This window comes from Oxyura jamaicensis, chromosome 1 (genome assembly GCF_011077185.1).
Source record: "Oxyura jamaicensis isolate SHBP4307 breed ruddy duck chromosome 1, BPBGC_Ojam_1.0, whole genome shotgun sequence".
Classification (NCBI taxonomy): domain Eukaryota; kingdom Metazoa; phylum Chordata; class Aves; order Anseriformes; family Anatidae; genus Oxyura; species Oxyura jamaicensis.
The window spans coordinates 140,082,159-140,105,416 of record NC_048893.1 but is presented as its reverse complement, the minus strand read 5'-3'; the positions used below and the strand labels follow the sequence as shown (position 1 = coordinate 140,105,416).

At 37.9% G+C, this 23,258-nt stretch overlaps 1 protein-coding gene and 1 long non-coding RNA gene across 2 annotated transcripts in view; both read right to left on the bottom strand.

The window, feature by feature from the left end:
- The window catches only part of LOC118161521 (pinopsin-like), an 82,712-nt gene extending 73,178 nt beyond the window's left edge, over window positions 1-9,534 (bottom strand). The window contains exon 1 of the mRNA XM_035316982.1: window positions 8,965-9,534. Coding sequence (XP_035172873.1) covers window positions 8,965-9,301 — 337 coding nt within the window. The 5' untranslated portion in view covers window positions 9,302-9,534. The remainder of the gene's footprint in view (window positions 1-8,964) is intronic.
- Window positions 9,535-9,657: 123 nt separating this feature from the next.
- LOC118161527 lies at window positions 9,658-15,076 on the bottom strand. The gene is made up of 2 exons (XR_004748072.1): window positions 14,702-15,076; window positions 9,658-9,774 (listed from the first exon to the last, which is right to left on the bottom strand). It is a non-coding gene; the product is annotated as an uncharacterized LOC118161527 (long non-coding RNA).
- Window positions 15,077-23,258: the final 8,182 nt, after the last annotated feature.

The window sequence follows — 23,258 nt, the reverse complement described above, 5'->3', positions numbered from 1 at the left end:
TTGCAAATCTGAAGAGGATAGCTTCCGCTTTCAAAAAACATTTTTTCTTTTTTTTCCAAATCAACACAATCGTTTCACAAATTACTGCAAATGATTTTTTCATCTTAATAGATATTCTTAAACACAAAAGTGTCAGACACTAATAGAAAAAAAAAAAAAAAAAAAAAAAAAAAAAGAAAAAGATGATTACTTTAAAGTAAAGTATTGGCCACAGCTGAGAAAAGGGAGAAAAAATGAAATTGCTAATTATGGTTTATTATGTCATTATTTGGAACTATGCCAACAATTTTGTATTGGTTGCTTTATCACTGAAAAACCAGTAGTTATTAATTCCCTTACTAGAATGGAAGATGTAGCATTCTGCTTCAATGCTTTCTAAAAGAAATGGTCATAGAAAATATATGTCATCAGTTAAGAAAAAGCCACTAGCTATCTAACTTGGATTTAAATAGCTGGAGATAATATCCTCTCTCTGGTAGATTGCAGGACTACAAGGAAAGTTCAAGTTTTAACAAAAAATATTGAATTCAGGTCTGGCAGCATGCAGATGGTCCCAGAGTTACCAAGATTATTACATACATAGTTAAATAGAATATTCAACAGTCTGTCACAAGCAAAGTCCAGTGCTCTCCAAAGTAGTTTTTCTGAGCGAACACTGTTTACTTACTGGGCTCAAGTTTATTTCATTTTACCTACTGAGGGACAAGAAAACCAGATACATTTTAATAACATATTTATTCACGTGTATGTGGCCTGACTACAGACACAGCTGGTTTCTGTTTTTTCCTGCAGTGATAGAAATATAACATCAGGCACAGCATGGCCTGAGTTAATGCTGTGACATAGGATTAGGGAACAGGGTCTGCAAATGCACATGATTAAACCTGTCTAACAGAAATGCTCTTCCATCATTTCTAACACAGCTTAGAGTCCTGACCTTTTAGACTCATTTCATCATCAGAATAATTTTGCAAGAAATCTGATTTATTTTTTATTTATTTATTTATTTTCATTTAAGCCCCTTTCGGGTCCCTATGCAAAGTGATTTTATTTTGTATCTTGTCTTGCACAAAGTTCTTAACATTCTGTAATGCATGGTTATTATGTAGAGCCATGAACCAAAACTAAAAATATGCAACTGAACCACAGGTATGGTTGCTTGATAAGGAAGTCTTAAACATAGGCAGACATTTGAAGTCACTTGCACACACACAGAAACAGACTTTGGGCATGGGCAGAATGTTTCTTCCAGAACAGAAGTTGGCATCATATATACAGCTGATAACTATGTGTAAAAGGTACCAAGGAAGTTACTGACTGCTTTACAGAATTCTGCTATTCTTCTGTCCCTCCTCCCAGGCACACACATACACAGACTGCTGTCCACCCTTCGCTGTTGAAATCTCTGCATGGTTTTTGTGGTCTATTTTTTAGTCAGGCATTAGGTGAATAGACTATAGATTATCACACAACAAAACATAGCAGTGGAAAATATTAGCTGTGGCAGTCAAGGGAGAGCATGACTCAATCTACGTGTGCCTGCTGGTGCATGTAGAAGAGCCACCAGGGATCAGTGACCTGTTCAGAGCACACTTCAGCTCTTGTTTAAGCCATGTTGTTTGTATTTCTTCTGTGCTAAAGGGCTGGGAGGGGGAGAGAGAGGGAAAAGAGGGGATTCTAGTGCACCTACTGCAGTCAGTTGTTTAGCTGGTGTAGAGCTGGGGCTGCCCAGTCCAAGAGAGGGAGAAGGAACCATTCCCGGTAATACAGACACTTTCTAGCATGTTTAAGTGTCTTCTTTATTTGGTTCTCTACAATTTTTATTGGGTCTGACTCTCTGCTTCAAGTTCTTAAATTGCACATATAAATAAATAAATAAATAAATAAATAAATAAATAAAACAATACTTGTGCTCTCCAAGTTATCTGTAGGCAAAGCAGACAGCATGTTCCCATCATGATGAATGTGTGGTCAAGTTCTGAAAGGCGATTTGGGAACCTCTATATAGAAACATGACAAATGTTTTCCAATATTCACTCTTGTGCAACTAGTGATTTCAACATGGATGATGTTTAATGCCCAGAAAAACTAGATATAAGCTAAGAAGTAAGCCCAACATTCAGGAAAAGGACACTGAACTGAGAAAGGAATTATAAGAAAAAGTGACAAAATAACATAAAGCCAAGAGAAGCAATAAGAACTTTGGTGGTGAGGGTCATTTCATGGCTGCAGGGAGGTACAAAGCAAATATCCACCCCTGAGTTTGTGATCCTTGGCTCCTTTCAAAACTGGTCAAGACAAAGAGTCACTTTTAAGACAGCTTATGTCACCCTGAGGAGAATATCTGAAGTATGTCAGACAATTTGTACTCTGACAGTGCAGATTTCTTTTCCTATTGATTATGAAAGAAGACTGAGTAATTGGGAAATACTTGTTTTTAGTCAGATGATTGCCATCCATCTCTAAAGTGTTCAGCATTTCATGTTTCCATGTAAATATGGCTCTTAGAATTGTATTTATTAATATGTGGTTACCTCATTTATTAATTATTTAAATAAAAAGATTTACAGCCTAACTTAGAGGGGATGCCAAAGAGGAATTCAGATTACTTATCTCCTGAATAAGTACCTGTGTGTTTCCATTTACTATACGGCCTAATCAATATCAGGTGCCTGAAATTATGCAGAAAAGTTCAGGACCAACCATCAGTTGTAATATCATACTAAAATCAGTAAAACCCTCTAAGTAATGATATTATTTGTCCTTTTTTAGATAATGGAGCTGTAAGCACCTTTGATGCCTTCCAGTTTGTTAGGCAAACTATTCTTTGCCCCTCTCTTTGAAAGAGCAAAAAATTCTGATATCGAACAAATACCTAGAAAAGTTTGCATAGGTCCTAGAAAAGTTTGCATAGGTCCTATTGACTACAAGCACAACAAAGTCTATTTGTTTAAAATACAGAACTTTTTTGAGTTCTGATGGAAAACTAAGTTTTCTTAAACATTACTGATAAGTGGTGTTTCCTGACGATTTTTTTTATAGGAATACTACTTTAAATCCCATCCTAAGCCTACCTGGAAAAGGAGTTATCCACATTCAGGAGCCAAGTAAGGAGCTGCTAAGAGTATTTCACACTGGGACATGAGAACTTACTCTATCAGGGCTCAGACAACTTCAGTCTTGAGCTCTTGCAGAATCAAGTCAAAGAATATTATGTTTTCACCCTTGGGAAAACAAACAAACAAACAAAAACACCATATTCATTCTCTCAGAAAAGCCATTCACTTCACTTGGTATCTTGATTTCTCAATTGCATCGCATGAGCAGAGAGCTTATACTGTGTTACATATTTATACTCAAAGTACCTCTTTAGTGAAGTGTGTTTAAGACACAGCATAAAAAAATCAAGGCAACAGATTAAGAAGGAAATTATTTGTTTAAGGTTGCAAGGGAACTAAATTTTAAAACAAAACCATGAACATCTCTGTTTCTCCTTAAATGTATTCTCTGACAGTTTACAGGGGAATAAATCATAACTGCTTTAATGTGACTGAACAGTACTATCGGGTTTCTAAAAGGATTAAAGTCCTCATTTAAATAGGACTTTGTTTCATCAGTGGTCATAAAGATATAAACACACACTACTTCAGTTAGAACAACTTTAAGAGTGGAGCACTCTCTTCAATACAGGACAAGGACATGTTGCTGTATGGAAGATGTGACCTCAAATCACACAACTTTTAATTACCACGAAGACTGAGGAAGAAAGAAAACAATCAGCAGACACCTGCAAACATGAACAAAGATTTCAAGAGTAACAAAAAATTCATTTTTAGTGATGTACTTCAAAACTTTACAGAATCTAATGTTGGATGTCCTGGGCTGGAGAAGGTATCATCTGTCTTACATGAATTAATATACTTAATATTTAATCCTGATATGGCATAACATAGCAATTTTGAAAATGAATTCCAGAAGTTATCCACATCCAAATACTGCCTGCCGTACAACTTTGGGAAGTCTACATTGGTGCAAATATCTTGGGAAAAGATGAAAAATTTCTCAAAGTTTTCATCTGTCCAGAGATCTGAAGTGTATAATAGAGAGAGTATGTGTGAGGTGGTCAAAGTTGCATCACAATCTTAGGATGCAATATCAGTTGTGCATGTATGGTCTCTTTGTGAGTGTTTTACAGAATATTGTCTTTTTTTTTTTTCTAAATTAAAATCTAATGCCTAATTGTTCCATGATATATTTAACAGTTTTTATTTCAGCCTGCTTGCAAAGTTTACTCAGAGTTCATTTAGGAAAATGTGTCTATCCTGTCCTTGTGTCCCCTGCAAACATGAATGTTTGCTTAAATGTATAACCATGAACCTGTCAAACTGTGGCTAAGTGGTGGGTAACAGGAGCAAATTTAGCAAATACATCCATTTCCACAACTCTGTGACATGTGCAGTTTCCACTGCAGTGACCTAGTTGATGGAGCTGCAAACAGGCACAAGCACTAGGGCAAAATCATTTACAGCAGGAACAGCCCACATTGTTCCTCCCCTAACTCCATCCTTTATGCTCCTCGAATGAATTCCCAGCAGCTCTTATGCTGATATAGCAAGTCTCATGATATTTACTGTTCTCCTTAAAATCCGCATTACATGCTCATTGATCAGCATCTGCACTGTCCATTACTTTCTAAACCATCTGCTTTCAAAGAATGATTTGAAATCATAAAGTAGAGGTGTGGAAAACAGCAAGCAAATAAACAAAACACCTACACCTTCTCCATATTTTTTCCACTGTACTCATAGGAACCTCCTGGTACTGGTTCTTAGTTCATGATTTTTAAGTGCCTGGGGTAGCCAATGAATTACCCAGTAAAGACTATGCAACTCGATTCCACAGTAAGCAACATCAATGTCCATTGCACTGTCAAATTTGCTGGGAAGAGAATTAGACCTACTTTCTGGATCACCTCCAAGGGAAATAATTTTGTGATTTTAAAAGAGAAAAGGCACTTCAAACTAAATAAGTGATCTGTGGCCATGCATTTGCATTTGAAAAAAACTAATCTTCCTACATTCACTGGCTGTTTCCTCCAGGCTATGGACCTGGGGTATAAGACCTTCACTCTCAGCTGAATTTTAGACAGAAAGAAGGTGTTTTTCATAGCATCACAAAACAAAGTGTGAGGGAGAAAAACAACTATGAAAAATTCAGTCGTTCTCAAAACCCCTTTAAAAGGTGAATTCATTTTTAAAATGTTTTTACATTTTGAAGTTGGCGTAGGTGTGTTTTGCATATCATCAAATATTAGTCAAGTCATAAAGCTTAGCTGCCCACTACAGATTTCTTTATGGTTTACGAAAATATTAAAGGTTGTTGGTTTATCATCATCTTCATCATCATTACTATGTGTTTTAGAAAAAAACAAATAAACAAAAAAAAAACATATCTTCATTTGTTACCAGAGAGTACAGTTCTACTGAAGCCAGTGAACTTAATGTGATATAATCTGAAATTCTGGTTTTATAATGAAGTTTATCCTAGTAGGACAGACTTCTATCCCTTGAGGTGAAAATATATATATATATTTTTAAAGGGTTTACTCTTACAGAGCTTGATGTTGAACTTCAGTTCTTAATTAACTTTCCGACAACACATATTTCTTATGGATCCTGAGCATTAGGGCAATTCCTCTTAGCTTTGGCAGGCCACAATCAGACTCAAGGCACAAAGGAGTGTAAGATAAATTTCAGTGAATAGAAAGCATATAAGTTTTTAGAAGAATAGCTAAGGGATTGAAAAAAAGTGTAAACCACACAAATAAACCCTCTCCTCCCAGTCTATATGGTTTTGCCATTTATTTGTTCATACATGTTCCTTTCATATTGCAGCTTTTTATATAGTAGATATTATTTTGTAGTCCTTTTAGTTCTTGCAATTATGTTTATAAATCTAACCTACTTTGCCACTCACAAGGCATCCATAGCAGTCAGGAGGAAGGCTGTGATCTAAGCTGGTCGACAGAAGTGTCAAAAAACCCTCTTGCTGACAAATAACTTTCTAATCTTTGGTAACTACAAGGTATCAATCAGTGGGGTCTTAAACCACCACTTTACCATATAGAATTTACTTTTCCTCCTCTAGAGTTCCTGAATCACTTTTGTAAATTGTATACAGTCTTTCTAAAGTCCATGGAAGACAAAGAAAAGAATTCTACAATGAATGAGATGTTGTTGCCCCCACCCCACCCTCTTATCAATAATATCTCAAAGTCTGTAAAAAAAATTAACCATTCCATTCAACAAGTCCCTGTTCAGCCTATGATGCTCAAAGCACACATGGAATACAAGAAAAATCACACACCTGGGAATTGTTTTCAAGTGCTGTGAAGAACTGAAATGCTGTCAGCTTACCCTATACCTATGTTTTTCTTTAACACATTTTAGATTATACCATTTCAAGAAAGCAGATGAGCAATGGTATTTATCTGCAGATGGAGACATCTAAATGTTAAGCCACCTGCTACTATTTTATGCTTTTACTCATGTTTACTCATGTAATTTTCCAGTGAACATTTTTAGTTATAATTTTGAAGGCAAACTTCTTCAGTATACCCTTTATACACAGTAGTAAAAATAAAAGAATAATAATAACAAGTATTGTGAGTGTTGCAAGACTTTGCAAATGGAATTGCAAAATAATGTTTTTTAACACTCTTAGGAAAAGTTTCCATGTGCACAGTTCAATACTTGCCAGCGGTCAAGCTGTCCCAGCCTCTCAGGACAACCTGCTGATAGTAGAGCCAGTTAGGGAAGCTCAAGTCAACTTTAGCATTCTGGGCTTTGTGTTTTTGTCTGCTTGCTTGTTCTTTGATGATCTAACCAATTTTAGGAACTTTACTGCAACCTCTTGCATGGGCACAAGTGTCACTGTAGAATGGAAGCCTGCTGTCCTGCCATCCATCTAATTTATACAGTATATATGAAGAACCATTCCACAAGCAAGTTACCCCATGAGAAGCTGACCCATTTGCTGCTTTAATTCCACAGTAACTGGGGAAGCAGCACACAGGTATTCTGACAGAAGCCAACAAGCTCGAAAGGCATCTTCAACATAATTTTTTTCCTCATCCCTTAAATACAGCTTTTTCCTGCTCCTGTAAACACATACTTTTTTTATCCTGTCTTAAAATATAATCTTTGCATCCCACTCCTTAATAATAAAAAACAAAGGTAAATCAAAGGATGGAGAAAATCCAGTCCTACCCTTTTTTCTCCCTGAGAAGACTAGTGACTGAATAATTCATCTCTGTTATGAAGTTACAGTTATGAAGAAGCAGTAGCAGAGGCCTGGTGAATGTATTCAAAACCCCTGTGCATCTTATTTGAATATATTTCTTCAGAGTTACTGTGAGAAAGCTGTATGCTAAAGCTTCAGACAACATGGACCAGTAGACTACCTCATCATATTAATGACTCACAAAAACAGAGAGGAAACACAGAAGAAGATGTTTTTCTGATCTGCACAGATTTATAAATAAATAATAAAAATTATAAATTATATAAATTATATATTATAAAAAATATAAATAAATAATAAAAAATAAAAACCCCCCCCCCCCCAAAAAAAAAAAAAAAAAAAAAAAAAGTGTTGCTGATAATGTGGTCTATTTTTGGATTACTGAAGTCTATGCTTTTATATCATACAACACTGCTAACTCCTGAGAGGTCACTTTGGACAAAGCAGCAGCTTCCCAGAGGAAACTGCCAGGCTGAAATAGCTGTCATTAGCGCAACACAAGTTTGAGGAAGGGAAGGGCACCAGAGGAAAGCACACTGTTGGAAACAGCAAGAGTTTGTAAGTCAGGCAGAAAACATGTATTTAAATTCATGGCTTGACTCTACTTCAAGGGCTGTGGGAGTGCTGCTCAGGACAAAGCACTGGTATGAGATGCACCTCAACCTCAGAGGGGGAGAAAAAAATAGGATGTGCTCAGGCCTGTCCTGGTGGCCTGGAGGCCACCAAAGCAAGAACACAGAGCTGGGTCCTCCAGTCTGGATGAGCATAGGATCATGTCTAGCTGTTATACCCACAGGACAGTTTATGTCTTGCCTTGGCAGATCTTTTTTGAATATAGGAATAAATGCACAAAGACTCACTGCTTGGTAATGTGATGGATCAACTTGAAGGGACAAAATCTGCCCTCTGACTGTGCTTTTTCCTTCTGTTTTATCTTTTCTTTATTTTTTAAATAATTAACATGATTATTTTAAGTTAAAAATTTAAATCTAACACTACAAGAACTTGTTGCAGGAAAAGTTTTATCTGGACAGAAGATGAATGCAGAGAGACTGTTTAACTTTGGCTTTGATGAACGCTTTGAGTATATCTGACATCTATTCCTGTAAGTTAATTTGTTATTGGATTTGCATCATGTAATTTTAAAATAAAGATTTTGCTTTGGGGAAGAACAGAAAGCATCTAATGACGAAAACTGTCATTATCTGGGACAAAAGGGAATTTGTGTTATAGATCAATAGATAATTACAAATGGCAAATGGAGTATTTTCATGAGGCTTTGTTTGTGATAGAAGCAGCACTGAAAGGACTGTTTACTGTTGCCACAGATTTTCCTGAGAAAGAGGGAAGTACCATGTATGTTTATTCACTTAGTCAAACTCCTTTTAGTGTGCTGCCTCTTTCTAGATGCCATTTTCAGCTCTTAAAAATAAGTTATTTCAAAAATAGGATATGTTAAGGAATATTTATCATCTCTTTTCTATGTTTCATAAAGCCTGAAGTTCAAATGTTTTAAGCCATGAATTTCACGTGTTTTACCATAACAAGGGAACCAAAGCATCCTTCTATTTACCATACACCATGAGTCAGCTAACTCATTGAGTGGCTTCATGCACCTGTGTTGAAAATAATAGGATAAGAGAATTATCATTGAATTCTTACCAAAGCAGGAATTGACAAATCCATACCACCTGCAACCATGCTCGCCTCCAATCCATTTGCCATGGATGTTAGATGCAAAACTGAGGGTAGTGCCTGAGATGCACACTAACATGTCACTGATACTGATATTCAGGAGGAGCATGTTGACTGGGTTACGGAGGGTTTTAAACTTGCAGAAGAGGATGAGGACAATCAAGTTATTCAAGAAACCAAAAAACAAGATAAATCCAAGAAAAACAGCCACTATTGTGTGCCCATTTCGTGAGAGTCCAGCCCTTGGCTCTTCAAGTTCTGTAGGAGCACCAAAGCTTAAGTTGTATGTCCAAGTGTGGTTCATTTCGGACTTTGCCACAGGTAGGAGAGAGCAGAGACACCAAGTGCCCCGTAATGAAGTCCTCTGGCAGTTTCACAGAAGTGTTCATCCATTACAGGTCAAATCATTTCTTGCAAGCTTTACTCAGTTGAGATATCTCTTGGATGTTTACTCAGGCATGAAATATTGTATTGTAGTACAGGAATATTTTCCTACTCTTCCTTTCAGTGGTCAGTTCTGCTTGGGACTTCAGGGCAGAAAAAAAAAAAGAAAAAAAAAAGAAAAAAAAAAGAAAAAAAAAAAAAAAAAAAAAAAAAACAAGCAATCACCTCAAATTCATCTTCTGTTTAAACCCAGAATCATGTTAGATGATCTTTTTGGAGGGTCAGACTGGAAGCTATGTTAAAAAGGTGCTTCCATATGGTCTCTTTCAGAGCAAATGGGCAGCCCTCCTACCGATGAGTAGCTAGTGTTTTTCCTTCTGCTAACTCATCTTTCTGAAAAAGAAAAGAGAAGAAAACGAATGGTAAAGACAAAACCACCCTTTCCATATGAAGACCAAACTTAATACATTATTTATGTACAGTTTCTCCTCTTTGAACTGTAGCAAATATTTCTGTCTTTTCTCTGATTTTCAACAACAACAAAATCAGTTTGTGGAAATTTCCTTTGCTATTCAAAAGTTTTTTCTTAGCTCTCAGTTTAGAATGGAAAAGGCTATTTTCACCTTTCTAGTAAAGTTCCTCAGAAGCGAAAATGCATGTAAGATAGATCTTTCACATCAGCTTCCCAGAGGAAAAGCTGTATCATCTTCTACATCAAGGCAATCCACCAAGCTTTAGTCTTGGCTAGAGTTTAATTGCAACCAAAATTTTAGGAGGAGAATTTATTTCTTTACCCAGAAAGAATAATTTCAAGCTCAGTCCCTGAAGCTCCCATGTGCTTACAAAGGTTGGCAAAGCTGTGATATCAATTTCACTCCTCCTACATTTACCAGTGGACAGGTGTTCACCTTCATTATTTATAAAGTAGACAAACATCCAGAGCTTCACATATCTCTCCTACCACAGACATGAATTTGTATAGATCCACACAGTGAATGCAATGTGTGTGTGTATTTTGTGAAGCAACAGCAGCATGCTTAATGTGGACGTGGAACTGTTTTGCCTGCAACCATGCAGAAGGCTGGCTAAATCTACACCAGTGTTTCTATATATATATAAAAAAAAAAAAAAAAAAAGATAGATATATGTAAGAATTTCCACTCCTCATCACACACACACACACACACAAATAATAAAAAAATACCCATAGCACGCTGAATTTAAAAATATGACAACATTTCTTTCAGGAGTCAAGTAGTTGTAGAACAACTACACAGAGTTCAAGATGCAGCATCTGTTTCACTATGCCTAACTACTGCTTTTTGCAAATTGATTAGTAGAAAAAAAGATGTGTTAACCAATTGGAAAGATGAGAGTTCAGAGTGTACTGAAGATGTAGAGGGTGGGTTTTTTTGTTCGTTTTTTTTTGTTTTTGTTGTTGTTTGTTTGTTTGTTTTTTTCTTCTATCAAAGCTGTTTGGCATGGTAAATGTTTACAGCAAGTATTTCTTATTACTATTTCCCTGCTTTCACAAAGTCACTATGATAACATGTCTCATTATTACAGTGATTTTGAATTATAATATATGCAGTCTGTCTTAACTTTGTCTTGTGATAAATAAATGATGAAAAGATTACATACACTTTGCAGACCTTCCACTGTTTGGTCATTTAGATACTGAAAAGCTGATGTTTTCTGCTTACCCCCTCCTCCTCCATTTAGAAGGCACATGGTAAATTTAAATTGGTGAGGGTCTCAAGTAGCAAATTGAAGAGGGAGAACATTTGTAATCCTCTTTCTACAATTTTGAAAAAAAAAAAAAAAAAAAGGAAGGAAAATTAAAAAGATATCTGTCACAATTCTAGTTGCAGGCTATAGAGGGAAACTAATTGGGACTAACTGAGAATATATTTTACCTTTACTCACAATTGTGTTTAAAGGAACAGAGTTAAAGTTTAGTGGAACAAAACACAAATTAAAGAACAACTCATTAAAACAATGATGTTGAGTGCTTCTCAGACTAATGGCACAACTGAAAAGAGAGACAGCTGAAGGTGTGTGTGTGCATAGGAACAAAGCTTTGTGGCACTGTGTGGAAGGAGAGCTTCAGAAGGAAAAAGTCACAGAAAAATAAGAATGTATAGAGAAACGAACTGAAAAACTTATTAGTTGGAGGTTGCTTTTTTTTTTTTTTTTCATAATTCTGCTTATCCTCTATCTTATACAAAATTAATCTATTATTTTCCCATTACTTCCAAGACAGTTTTGTCAAATCTGTTTGCACATGACTGTTTATTGAGGATGCAACTAGTTCAGTCTTATCTGCTCCCCCCAAACGATATTGCAGAATCTGGCTATAAAATGTGGAGAGACTTAAGTCTGATTTACACACAGATTAATTTGCACAGATGCAGCTCCTCCCCCTTCCCCCTCCCCAAACTGAATGGGTTACACCTAGATAATCTGTAGCAAAGATTACAGCATACCATCATAAATGCTTCTATGTCGGAATTAAGTTCACCAGAATAATCACAGGCCAAGGGTTTGGACTGTCATGGGATAATATTATCATTAAAGCACCACAGCAATGGAGTTAGACAAAGCCAAAGGTTAAAATCTATTTAGAAAATGTAACTTTATATATGCATCTTTTATTAACATCAAAATGTAAGTAATGAAAAATATTTTTTTCATAGTTACTAAATATGCACATACATATGCATTTTTAAATGAATATAAAAAAAATCATATTTACAGAAATCATAAAAGGACATTTGCTCACTGAGTGACACTCAGCTGACTATAATTCAACAGTCCCATACCACATGTGCAGGCAAAACCCAGGTTCCTCCTCTTTCATCAAGGAGTGTAGTGATTATGCAGGACTGTAGTAATAGGACAAGGGGTAATGGCTTAAAACTAAAAGAGGGGAGATTTAAATTAGATGTTAGGAAGAAATTCTTCACTTAGAGGATGGTGGGGCACAGGTTTCCAAGAGAAGCTGTGGATGCCCCATCCCTGGAGGTGTTCAAGGCCAGGCTGGTTGGGACTTTGGGCAACCTGGTCTGGTAGAAGGTCTCCCTGCTTGTGGCAGGGGGTTGGATCTGGGTGGAACTTCATATTTCAATAAAGATTGAAACTCCCATCCATTTACCTTGATCTAAGTAAGAATTGATCCAATTCTTACTTAGTGTTAGCATCTAACTGAATAATACATGTTATTCCTGAACAACACCTGAAGATGTGCGCTTGAAGTTTCACTTGTTTTCTTTTTCCTCCAGACACATACTTTGCTTTGGTAGAGTCTACTTTTTATTATCCCACTTTACTTGTGACCCACTGTACCCCACAGTGTCCAAGCTCCACCTCCTGAACACTCCCAGTTTCTCATAGTCTGAGGAGCATGCAGGACTGAATGCTATCTAATTCCGCCAATTCTACTTCTCAAAACAGAAAAACAAGCAAACAAACAAACAAAAACAAAAACAATAATAATTATAAAAAAACATCTTGCAATTGTATTTGAAACACATAAATGAATATACAGTTGTTCCCCTGAATTAGTTTAAGTTTATATGGAATGGAAAATATACCCAAAATGATACAGAACATATGGCCAGGTGAAACAGGCCAAAAGTTCATTTAATGTCACCAGTTGTTAAAAGCTTCATCTGGTAACTGATTTTGACATTTGTAATCTACGCATACAACAAAACAGACATCCAGCACTGCTTGCACTTTTCTCTGAAGCAGTCTGTTGGGGAAAAAAAGGTTTCAAAAGATGTTATACCAGCTCCTGAAAATACAGGCACTGATACTGAGAATGCAAGTCTTCTTTTTGCACTTGCCAACACACATTAGTCTAAGCAGTATCTTGCAACAGTGAAGCTGTTTTTCTTTTCTCATTTTGACCCAAAATAACTAAATTATGAATGTAGAAAACATATCAGGTTTAAGGGTTCAAGATTATTATTTTTTTCCAAATGAACTCATTCTTTATTTTTAATTGGAAGATTATCATCTTCCCTTGTAAAGGCAATATGCCAAAAATCATGCTTAGTTCACTTTAAATATTAACAGCAGACACAATTTCATAAAATAAAATCAAACTTCAAAATCATTTTGTTTTTTAAAAAAAACTTACTTTACTCTCTTACATTATACATACATTATTCTCTTATATAGGGGAGATAAAAAATAAAAATAATAATAAAAATTATATTTACATATTCACACATCCTTATTCAGCCTACTATTGAGTAAATATTAAATTCAATTTTAAAATAGATTTTCATTAATTTATGAACTTATCTTGCGACTCAAAAATTATAATTTAAAAATATTCATAATATTTCAAAGACAATCCCAGTTGAAATTTTATGGCGTGGGTACAAATTACATGACCTGATGCCTAACTTATGGATATGCAGTGTTTAATCTAATTAAGGGCAGAGAGAAAAAGAATGTTATATTTTTGAGTTTCTAAACACTAAACCTTGTCTTCCAGGGGCAAAACCGTATTATGTTTAATGACAAGCATCCACAACCAGACAAAATACCTGAAACAACATTTTTCAAAGAAAGTTGAAAGAAGAAAAACTATGTGGGACTTCACAACACTGAGAACAAAACCCCCATCTGTTCTGGACTATTTTTTCCATACCCTAAGTCACACTGCAACACATCCAGATGTAAGTCTTCAGAAATAATAAAGAGAGGAGACTCTATGGTCCAGAAGTTTAGATAACTCCCAGCTTCCAAAACTCGCTGTCTGCAGCAGAACCTCTTGCATACAGACTTACAAACATACTTTTAGGAAAGTATAGTTATGCAAAAGGGATACAAAAACAAAACCAACAGCATACACGCTATGAGGTCCATCACCTTTGAAGATCACACTGGTCACTCAAGGGAAAATGCTAATGGTGTGGGAAAAGTGTTAAAAAAAAAAAAAAAAAAAAAGAGAGAGAGAGAACCATGGTTTCTGAAGTACAAGCTACTTTTAGTTAGCACTTTAAAAGTTAAAGCAACTCCTCCAATGTGCAAAGAAGAATTTCTCACACAGAAATCCCTGTTCTACCAGTAAATGATCTGTGCCGAGGTGATGAGAAGTGTCTACTCTTCAGAGCCTCGACCTGCAGCAGAGCAACGAGTACCTTCTCAGCCCCCAGACTTTTAGGCCTTGCCCCAACAAAAGCCAAATCCTCTTCAACCAAACCACCCAACTGCCCAGACCTCGGGTTATGATTTCTTTTGCCCTTTGCAAACTTTTTACACATATCAGGGGGAGATGACATAGAAAAGCAGAGGATAAACTCACCAGTATCTAGCATCCAGAGCAACTGATGGGAGAAAATAATAATAATAATGATAATAATAATAATAATAGAACAGTTAAGTCTCCAGGAAAGGCGTCCTGAGCAGCGATGTGAGCAGAGATGTGCAGGAAGGTGATGCCCCGCAGCAGCACCGCGGCTCACTTTCCGCGGGATGGATGCGGGGGGCTTGCTCCTCCCTCTCCCTTCTCCTCCTCCCCACCCGGGCAGGCTGCGAAGACACCCGACTTCAGGGTGTCGGGGGAGAATAAATGCATCGAGAATAATAGGAGTGATAACAATTAAAAAAAAAAAAAAAAAAAAAAAAAAGCCGAGGCACCGCGCGACCCGCTCCTGCCTGCTGGCTGGACCAGGCACGGGGCGGTGCTGCAGCCCGGGCCGCCCCCACCCGGGCCATGGGGGGGCGAAGAGGGCAGCTGGGAGGCACTCAGCACCCTGCATTTTGGTGTGTGTCGTCGTCCCCGTCCCCGTCCCCCCCGGCTGCCCCTCCCTGTTGCAGGGCTGCACCCTGCCGCACGCCCCCCGGGCTCTGCCGGGGCATCTCTGCTCGCAGGGTGCTGCTGCAGAAGAAGGTTGGGCTATATGCTCTTTGCACTCTTACAGCTATGAAAATCTTTATTTTATTATTATTATTATTATTTTAAGTAACCAGCTGTAGCTACCTGTTCAGCATCTGATCAGCGATGTGATTTTTTTTTTTTTTTTTTAATATTGTCAAAAATGTAACAGATGTGTCTTGGGTGTAATTTGTCAGTCGCCTGCCTTGACCATGTTTTCCACGTGTATCTTTTGTATTCTTGGCATTTGCAACTCAAACAGGCACTAGTGCATGCTGAAATCTGTGCTTTCAGAAATATATCTATCACTGAAATAGCATATGGCTTGAAAACTATATAATACAGTGTCTTTCTGTTACTACTACTATCTACTACTACTCCTACTGCTTTGCTCTTTCTATAGAAGGAAAAAAAAATGCCTGTGGGGAATGAATCATTGGGTAAAAATACTAAAGAAAAATATTCTGGAGAGCGCCTTGCTCTGCTGAACATCTCTTAGCTCTGGTTCTTGCTGAACTACTAAAAAGAGTCTTTTAAATCTACAGAGCTCAGTTAAAGCCTGTGAAGTGATCATGATAGTCATACTATTCCACCTCAGCTAGATTTAACCTATTATGTAATCACATTTGTCAGCTTTTTCACCTGGATTAAAGACAGACAAACTGATGCACCTATCGTTAAAGATCCCAGAAAAATTGCTGCTTTGGAGTGTCCTCATAGAAACTTTTCCCCTGTGGAAGACTACTTGGAGAAGCCCTAGGTATCATTTGTTGTACAAATAAAAATATTTTATTCTAATATCCAGCATAAGTAAAACTATTTCATGAAATAAACCAAGAGTTTTCTCATTAAATAAATCAGGAATATACCATTACTTTCAAAAAAATACACAAAGTCATAACTCTTCTGTTTAGACCATCAATGTAAATTAAGAGCTGCTTCTTCTGGAGGGTGGAGTGGGGAGAAAAAAGAGGAAAATAAAAAAGGAAGAAAAAGAAAAGAGGGGGTAAAAAAACACATCAGCAACAACCAAAATATCCTGTTAAAATCATGTTCAGAGAGAGAACAGGAGAGTACCTCCTTTAGAGATGCCTAACTGAAAATAAGGAATAAAAAGGGTCATTTTTTCAATGTCACTTGTAAAAGGTGTACCTTTGAAATTCTCCATTATGGCATCTAGTTGCAAAAACAAACACGGTTTCCAAATTCACATACTTTCTGTGATTTTTCATCAGCATGAAACTCTGCTTCTATAGGTGTTGATTTGTACTTCATTACCTGATATAGCTTTGGATGTAACTGCTTACTAAAGATAGCTTGGTTAAAAAGATAGCTGGGTTTGGAGTTCAGTTTCCTGTTGCCAACTTTGAAGTTTTCAAAAAATGTGTTGTACCAGAAGAAAACAGAAAATTGTCAGCACAAGCAAATCTTTGGGCAGTTTACATACCTGATTAATTTTTCTGAATCTCCTTTAGTTTAAGTGAATTTGATTCAGGGCAGCTTGGCAACATTACTAATTGCCAGTGTGTGCCATTGAAGAACAGGTGGGCTGCCGTGCTCTGGATGGCAACCATTTGAGGTTGACATTCTGAGGTTCTGGTGGTGCTCCAGAAATTAAACTGGGATGTTTGATATTATCCCTTGTTTCATTTAACAAAAAGTAAAAGTTGCTAGGGAAAGCCAGAAGAAGAGACAGTAAATGAATCAAGTGGAAGCTATTCTGGGAACACCTGCTGTCATGATCCCCCCAACATGACTGTTAAACAGGTACACCTGCACTGTCCTTCGCCACCTCAGTCTCCTTGCTTCAGCAGCTGGAGATGCACAGCAAGGTGGAGAATTGGCTGCACACCAACATGTAAGCTGGGTAGACAGACCGGGGATGAGGATTCTTGTACAAAGTTAAGAGTGTCCATACAATAGTCATATCCTGCTTTCAGCAGCTGTCCTTAAATTTTCAAGAAAATAAAAGATGTTTAAGTTACATTTTTATATTCCTATGGGAACTGTTATTACTGCCTTCAATCACAATCATTGTGACTTTACCAATTCTCTTTGACAAAGACCCAGTTAGTCCAGATTGTTTTGCTCTCTGTGTTTTGTTCTTCAGTTTACCCTTCTTCAAAATCAGCTTAGTACTAGGGATAACATCTCTTCTGCTGGTCTCTAAAGGAAAAAAATATTGACCTTTTCTCTGGTTTCACTAAAAAAAATACTTCAAGTTTTCTTCAGTCATCATAATTTCATTGGGTTAACTCATAATGATAGGGCAGTGACACTGGTGTGTATTGAGTTTATATACTCTGCATATTCTGAGACAGCAACAGTAAAAAATGGTGGCACATTACCATGAAAGCATGGCTTCAAGTATTTTTTTTTTTCTGAGATCAGTAGGATAAATTTGTTTTGAAAGACAGTGATAAAATAAGGAGAAAATGTAAGGACAATGAAGGGAAACTCTTCCCTTCTGCTTGTCCACAGCTGCAAACATTTATAGTTCTTAAAATCCTTACTGTAAAGGTATTTACTAGTGAATACTGGAAGTGAAACCAAAGGATCCTCTGATTACCACCATATTCTGTAGCTTGAAATCCCCAACTAGTTGATTATTTATAAAAAATGGCAGCAAGTGACAAATTCATTGGCCTTAATTCCATATTTAGATGTTTTGGATGGCACAGATTTCATAGTTTGTGAGTTTGGAGAGAGAACAGCTGATGTGAGTCCAAGATTGAAATTGCTCATAATCTCCTTATTCTGCACAAAGCATACGATGATGATGAGACTCTGAAAACAACTACTAAAATTTAAGGCTAGATACAAAAATATAGTCATTCCAGTTTTGGAACAAGAGATAAGAATATATTACATCATAATAAAACCACTGGCAGAATATTTTGAAAGGCCTTCTGGTAAGTGTGGAGAAACATTGTCTTGTAAGCCAACACAGAATCTGGGAGTCAAGCCCAGTTCTCTTTAGCTAGAAAAAAAATAGGTTTAGTTACCTACACAAAGGTATTTAATGTGTTTTGAGACATCTTTGAGTATCCTGTCCGACACTTTTCGGCCAGTCTATAGGAGCGTGTGTCTCCAGGAGACGGTCTTGTGGCAAATGCTTCAAATACCCCATTAATCTCCTACGACACTGGATACCTATGGGCAGTCAACTTAAGGTCTTTGAGACTCCATCAAAACTGGTAATACAGAAAAATTTAAGGATTTCTTGTAAACAGTATTGTAGTCTATTAACAGATTTTATCTGTATTTGAGGCAAGAGCTTGTGTGCATAAGTATTCTCTAGTATTTCCAAGAATATTATCTAGTCTGATGAAAATACGACCTCTCTCTAGTAACCTTGTCTTACATGTCCTTTGACTATCATAACAGCAGCATGACCATTTAGTGTGCCAGTTGTTTTAGCTGGCTGGGGGGGATGGATTTGCTTAGGCATCTGTGTAGCTCTGACATGCCTACATGAGGTTCTTTCTCACTTTTTTACTTCATTTAAATTTCTAAATAGCAATCAGCTGATATTTAATTCAGCTGCAGATTCTGAAGACACATCTCATTTGTGAGACAAAGATGCTTTTCCGAGGGTGTGGATCCAGACTGCAGATTCCAGATGCTCCCTGACTCCACAGTGCTTAGTGTTCACAAGCTAGTCATGCTAATATCCCCTCCACTTTCCCTAGATGGTTTCATTGACAGCCCAGTTAGGGTGGCAAGGATTGTCCAACTTCAGGGGCACCACACAGCACATCTGAGATGCAGATTTATTGGTATGAGAATTGTTCTCTTTCCAGTAGCTTTCCTTCTGAAGGTTACATTAAATTTAAACCACTTGTTCTCTAGCTTGGTACTTTAATAAATACTAGCTTCAGGTTATTTTGAAATTTTGGAAGAGGATTGTAAGTCTTTTCTATTCAATAGTTACAACTTACATCCAGCATCTTCTGCCATCAGCAGGGAATAGCAACAGGAATGCTTTCAGAAATGCAGACAAAAAGTTAGCAGCACCTTCAGAAGACATGAGACTTCAGGGAACACAAACATCTGTGCCTCATTTCACTGTTGTGCTGGAGGGTGTACAAGGAACATCCTCTCTTGTCCCAGTAAAGGGGAAACCAAGGCAGAAGAAGGAACTCTTTGTTTAAAAAAGGCAGAGTGGGATCTATGGAGGAAGCTCACATTGTTATTTGGGCTTTATCCAACTTTCCTTGCTCTTATGCAAGATTGGAGTTAGCTCATTTTCTTGTTCCCCCTGGGTGAAGTGTGCTTCTCTCATTCACTGTTCAGAATGATCAGGGCTGACCAGAGCCAAACCAGGGATTGGAAAAGCTGCACGGCCAGTCCTAGGCATACGGCACTAGTTTCGTCCTCCAAAATATTTGTGGTAACTGTCTCTGTCTTTTCCTTGTGTAGCCAAGGAGTAACGAGTAGATCCTGGGAAGACGGATGGAGAAAAAAGGTCAAAGGATTACAGAAGATAGGTCAAATACCATTACATATATGCATTTGGTTGGCAGAGTCTTTCCCCAAAGAAAATCCCTTGGAGACATTCCCCATCCTGTTGCATTGCCAGTTAACTCCATAGAAGAATGGATTACAGGCATTTCTTTCTCCTTCTACGCTCTATCAGAACTATCACTTCTTAAACAAAGGCCTCAGCTCCTGTTGCCCTTCTGGGGGTAGTTGTGTGCCTGTGTGTGCATACAGGCAACAGCGAGAGGAAATATTTGTGATGCTCACTGTTCCATATTTAGTTTCTTCAAGCCTATCTCTTCACTGTGTACCCAGTAATTAATGCTGTCCCTAAACAGCCTCCCTAACAGACTCTACTGCTTCTTCAGTGATTCATACTACTACCCAAAAGTTCTTAGCATTTATCATATATCAGAGTTTTATATCTGTCTCTCTTGCACCTCCATGGGTTTTCACAGAATCATAGAGTGGCTTGTGTTTAAAAGACCATAAAGATCATCTAGTTCCAACCCCTTCCAGCCCCCCCCCCGGTGCCCCCCCCCCCCCCCCCCCGACATGGGCAGGGTGTCCACCCACTAGATCAGGTTGCCCAGGGCCTCATCCAAAATTCATTTCATTAGGTTCAGTACAGACAAGGTATATAACGCAACTGTCCCAGCTGATAGGTGATACATATTTATTAACAAAAATATGAACTACACACTGTCCCTTACCATGTTCCCTTTTCTATCGCATACTGCCAGGAAGGATAGATGCAAAGTGTGGATACTTAGTAAAACTGCATATCTTATTATAAGGTACAGTTGTACATATAGTATTACATGTCATATAGAAGTCTGCACAGAACAGGGAATAAAGAATACCTCATAGAATTGTAGAAGCATATAAATTCTTGGCTTGGAAGTGACATTTAAGAACATTTAATTCCAACTCCCCCACAATAGGCAGGGATGCTGCCCATTAGATCAGTTTGCCCAAAGCCCCATCCAACTTGTCCTTGAACCTCCAGGGATGGGGCATCCACAGCTTTTCTGGGCAACCTGTGCCACTGCCACACCATCCTCTAAGGGAAGATTTTCTTCCTAATATCTAATCTAAATGTCCCTCTATTACTTTAGAACCATTCCTCTTGTCCTTTCTTTGTGTGCCTGAGCAAAAAGTTGCTCTCCATCTTTTTTACAAGCTCCCTTTAGGAAATGAAAAGCTGCAATGACATCTACCCAGAGCCTTCTCTTCTTCAGGCTGAACAACTCCAGCCCTCTCAGCCTTTCTTCATAGGAGAGGTTCTCCAGCCCCTTCATCATATTCATGGCCCTCCTCTGGACTCTAACAGATCCATATCCTTCTTGTGCTCAGGACCCCAGACCTGGAGGCAGCACTCCAGGTGGAGCCTCACAAGTGCAGAGTAGAAGGTGACAACCACCTCCCTTCACCTGCTGGCCACTCCTTTGTTGATGCAGCCCAGGATGCAGTTGGCCACACTGCTGGCTTGTGTCAAGCATTTAATCCACCAGAACCCCCCAAGTCCTTCTCTGCAGGACTGCTCTCAATGAGTTCATCTTCCAGCCTGTCCTTGTGTTGTGGATTGCTCTGACCCAGGTGTAGCACCTTCAGCTTGGATTTGTTCAACCTCATTAGGTTCATATGGGCCCACTTTTCACAGCTTTCCCAGGGCCCTTTGAATGACATCCCTTCCTTCTGTTGTATTGACATCATCACTCAGCTTGGTGTCATCTACAAACCTGCTGAAGGTACACTCAATTTGTTTGTCTATATCATTGATAAAGATATTAAACAGTACTAATCCCAGGACGGACCCCTGAGATACACTACTCATCACTGGCCTCCACCTGGACATGGAGCCATTGACCACAAGTCTCTCTGTCTGGCCTTCAAGCCAATTCCTTATTCACTGAATCATCCACCCTTCAAAATGCATATCTCCCCATTTTGAAGATCAGGATGTCACATTGGACTGTTTCCAAGGCCCTACAGAAGTACAGGTAGATGATATTGTTTGGCCTTCCTTTGTCAACTGATGCAGTCACTCAATCATAGAAGGTCACCAGACTGGTCAAGCATGCTTTGCCCTTGGTGAAGCCATCTTGGATCACCTCCTTGGACTCCTCTGGCCATCTTGGATCACCTCCTTGTCCTGCATGTGCCTTGACATTGCTTCAGAAAGGATCTGTTGCAAGATTTTTCCAGGCATTCACCTTATCAAAATTGTGGTATGCAAGAGGGTAAGGCACAGACTCAGAGCTCTTAATCCTTGCATAATTTTCTGACCTGATGTTTTTTAAGGAATTTTTTCTCTTGGGCAATGAGAAGGGAACAAACTAGTGAGTTTCCTGATTCTTATTCTGAGTCCTACCCTTGAGACAATAAAGGGTAAAAGCTATTTTTTCTCTTACTTTGCCAAAACTTGCCACCCATCAGTGGCTGTGACAACTGGATGCCACTCAGAGCTTCTTTGTAATTTGGATTTGGTAGATGGATCAAGTAGTATGCTTTTTTTTGCCCCCTCCCTCCCCCCCCTCCTCCCCCCCGCTAACACCCCCCCTTTTTTTTTTAACTGGATATTAATTGAAAGTACTGGGTAATTTATCAATCCAGGTTACCAATGCACAGAAATGTCAGATCTGCCACAGGAGAAAGTTAGGGAATTATTTGATATATCTAATAGTGTTCTTGCCAAATTGGTGCACTTAAGTTTTCTTAACAACCATTTAACTCTTCTTTTGAATCAAAGATTAATTTTGAAAGCTGTCTTTCACCGGTGTCTGAAACCGGTCTTCTGCTTTCTCCTATACCTTGGTTTTAGAGGAAAACTGAGCTTGTAAATCAGTTGCTTGTCCCAAATTAACCCATCTATGTCCCTGAACTGGACAACCAGGCAGAGAGTGATCAGCTGATAGGCTGGTGCATGTCAACACCATCACTGGGTAGTACTTATATAATAGGTGGGAACAAGGGCACAAGGGGTTGGGGATCTGTCCCTAAGAATTTACTGGCTGTTATCATTACTTGAGTTTTCAGTGATATAAAGGGTCATTTTCATGATCAGGAATGAAATTGGAGTGGAGATACAACTTTTTTCTTACATGCTATATTTTTCATATTTAATATTATTTATTTATATTATTTTTAATTTTAATTTTTAAAAAGTACTTTCAACTCCACTGTTGTCATTGTTCTGATTACTTCCAACCCATGTACTTAGCACTCCAGCCAATCACTATTGAAAAAGGAGACACTTTTTCTTCTTTGCTCACAAATCCCTCTAGCAGAATGCTTCTTTATTAGAAAATATGTTGTGTCCTAGTTGGAAACATTCCATGTTTGTCAAAAATATAGCTGTAAGATGGATAATGCTTCTCTCATATGTCTCTCTATTGCTTTAACTCCACTGTTTTGCCTTGTGTCTCTACCTAATTTTCACTTGTTCTGTGCTTCTGTGTAACATTTCTTCAGGTAAAATTTCACATTTTCAAAGTCTGTC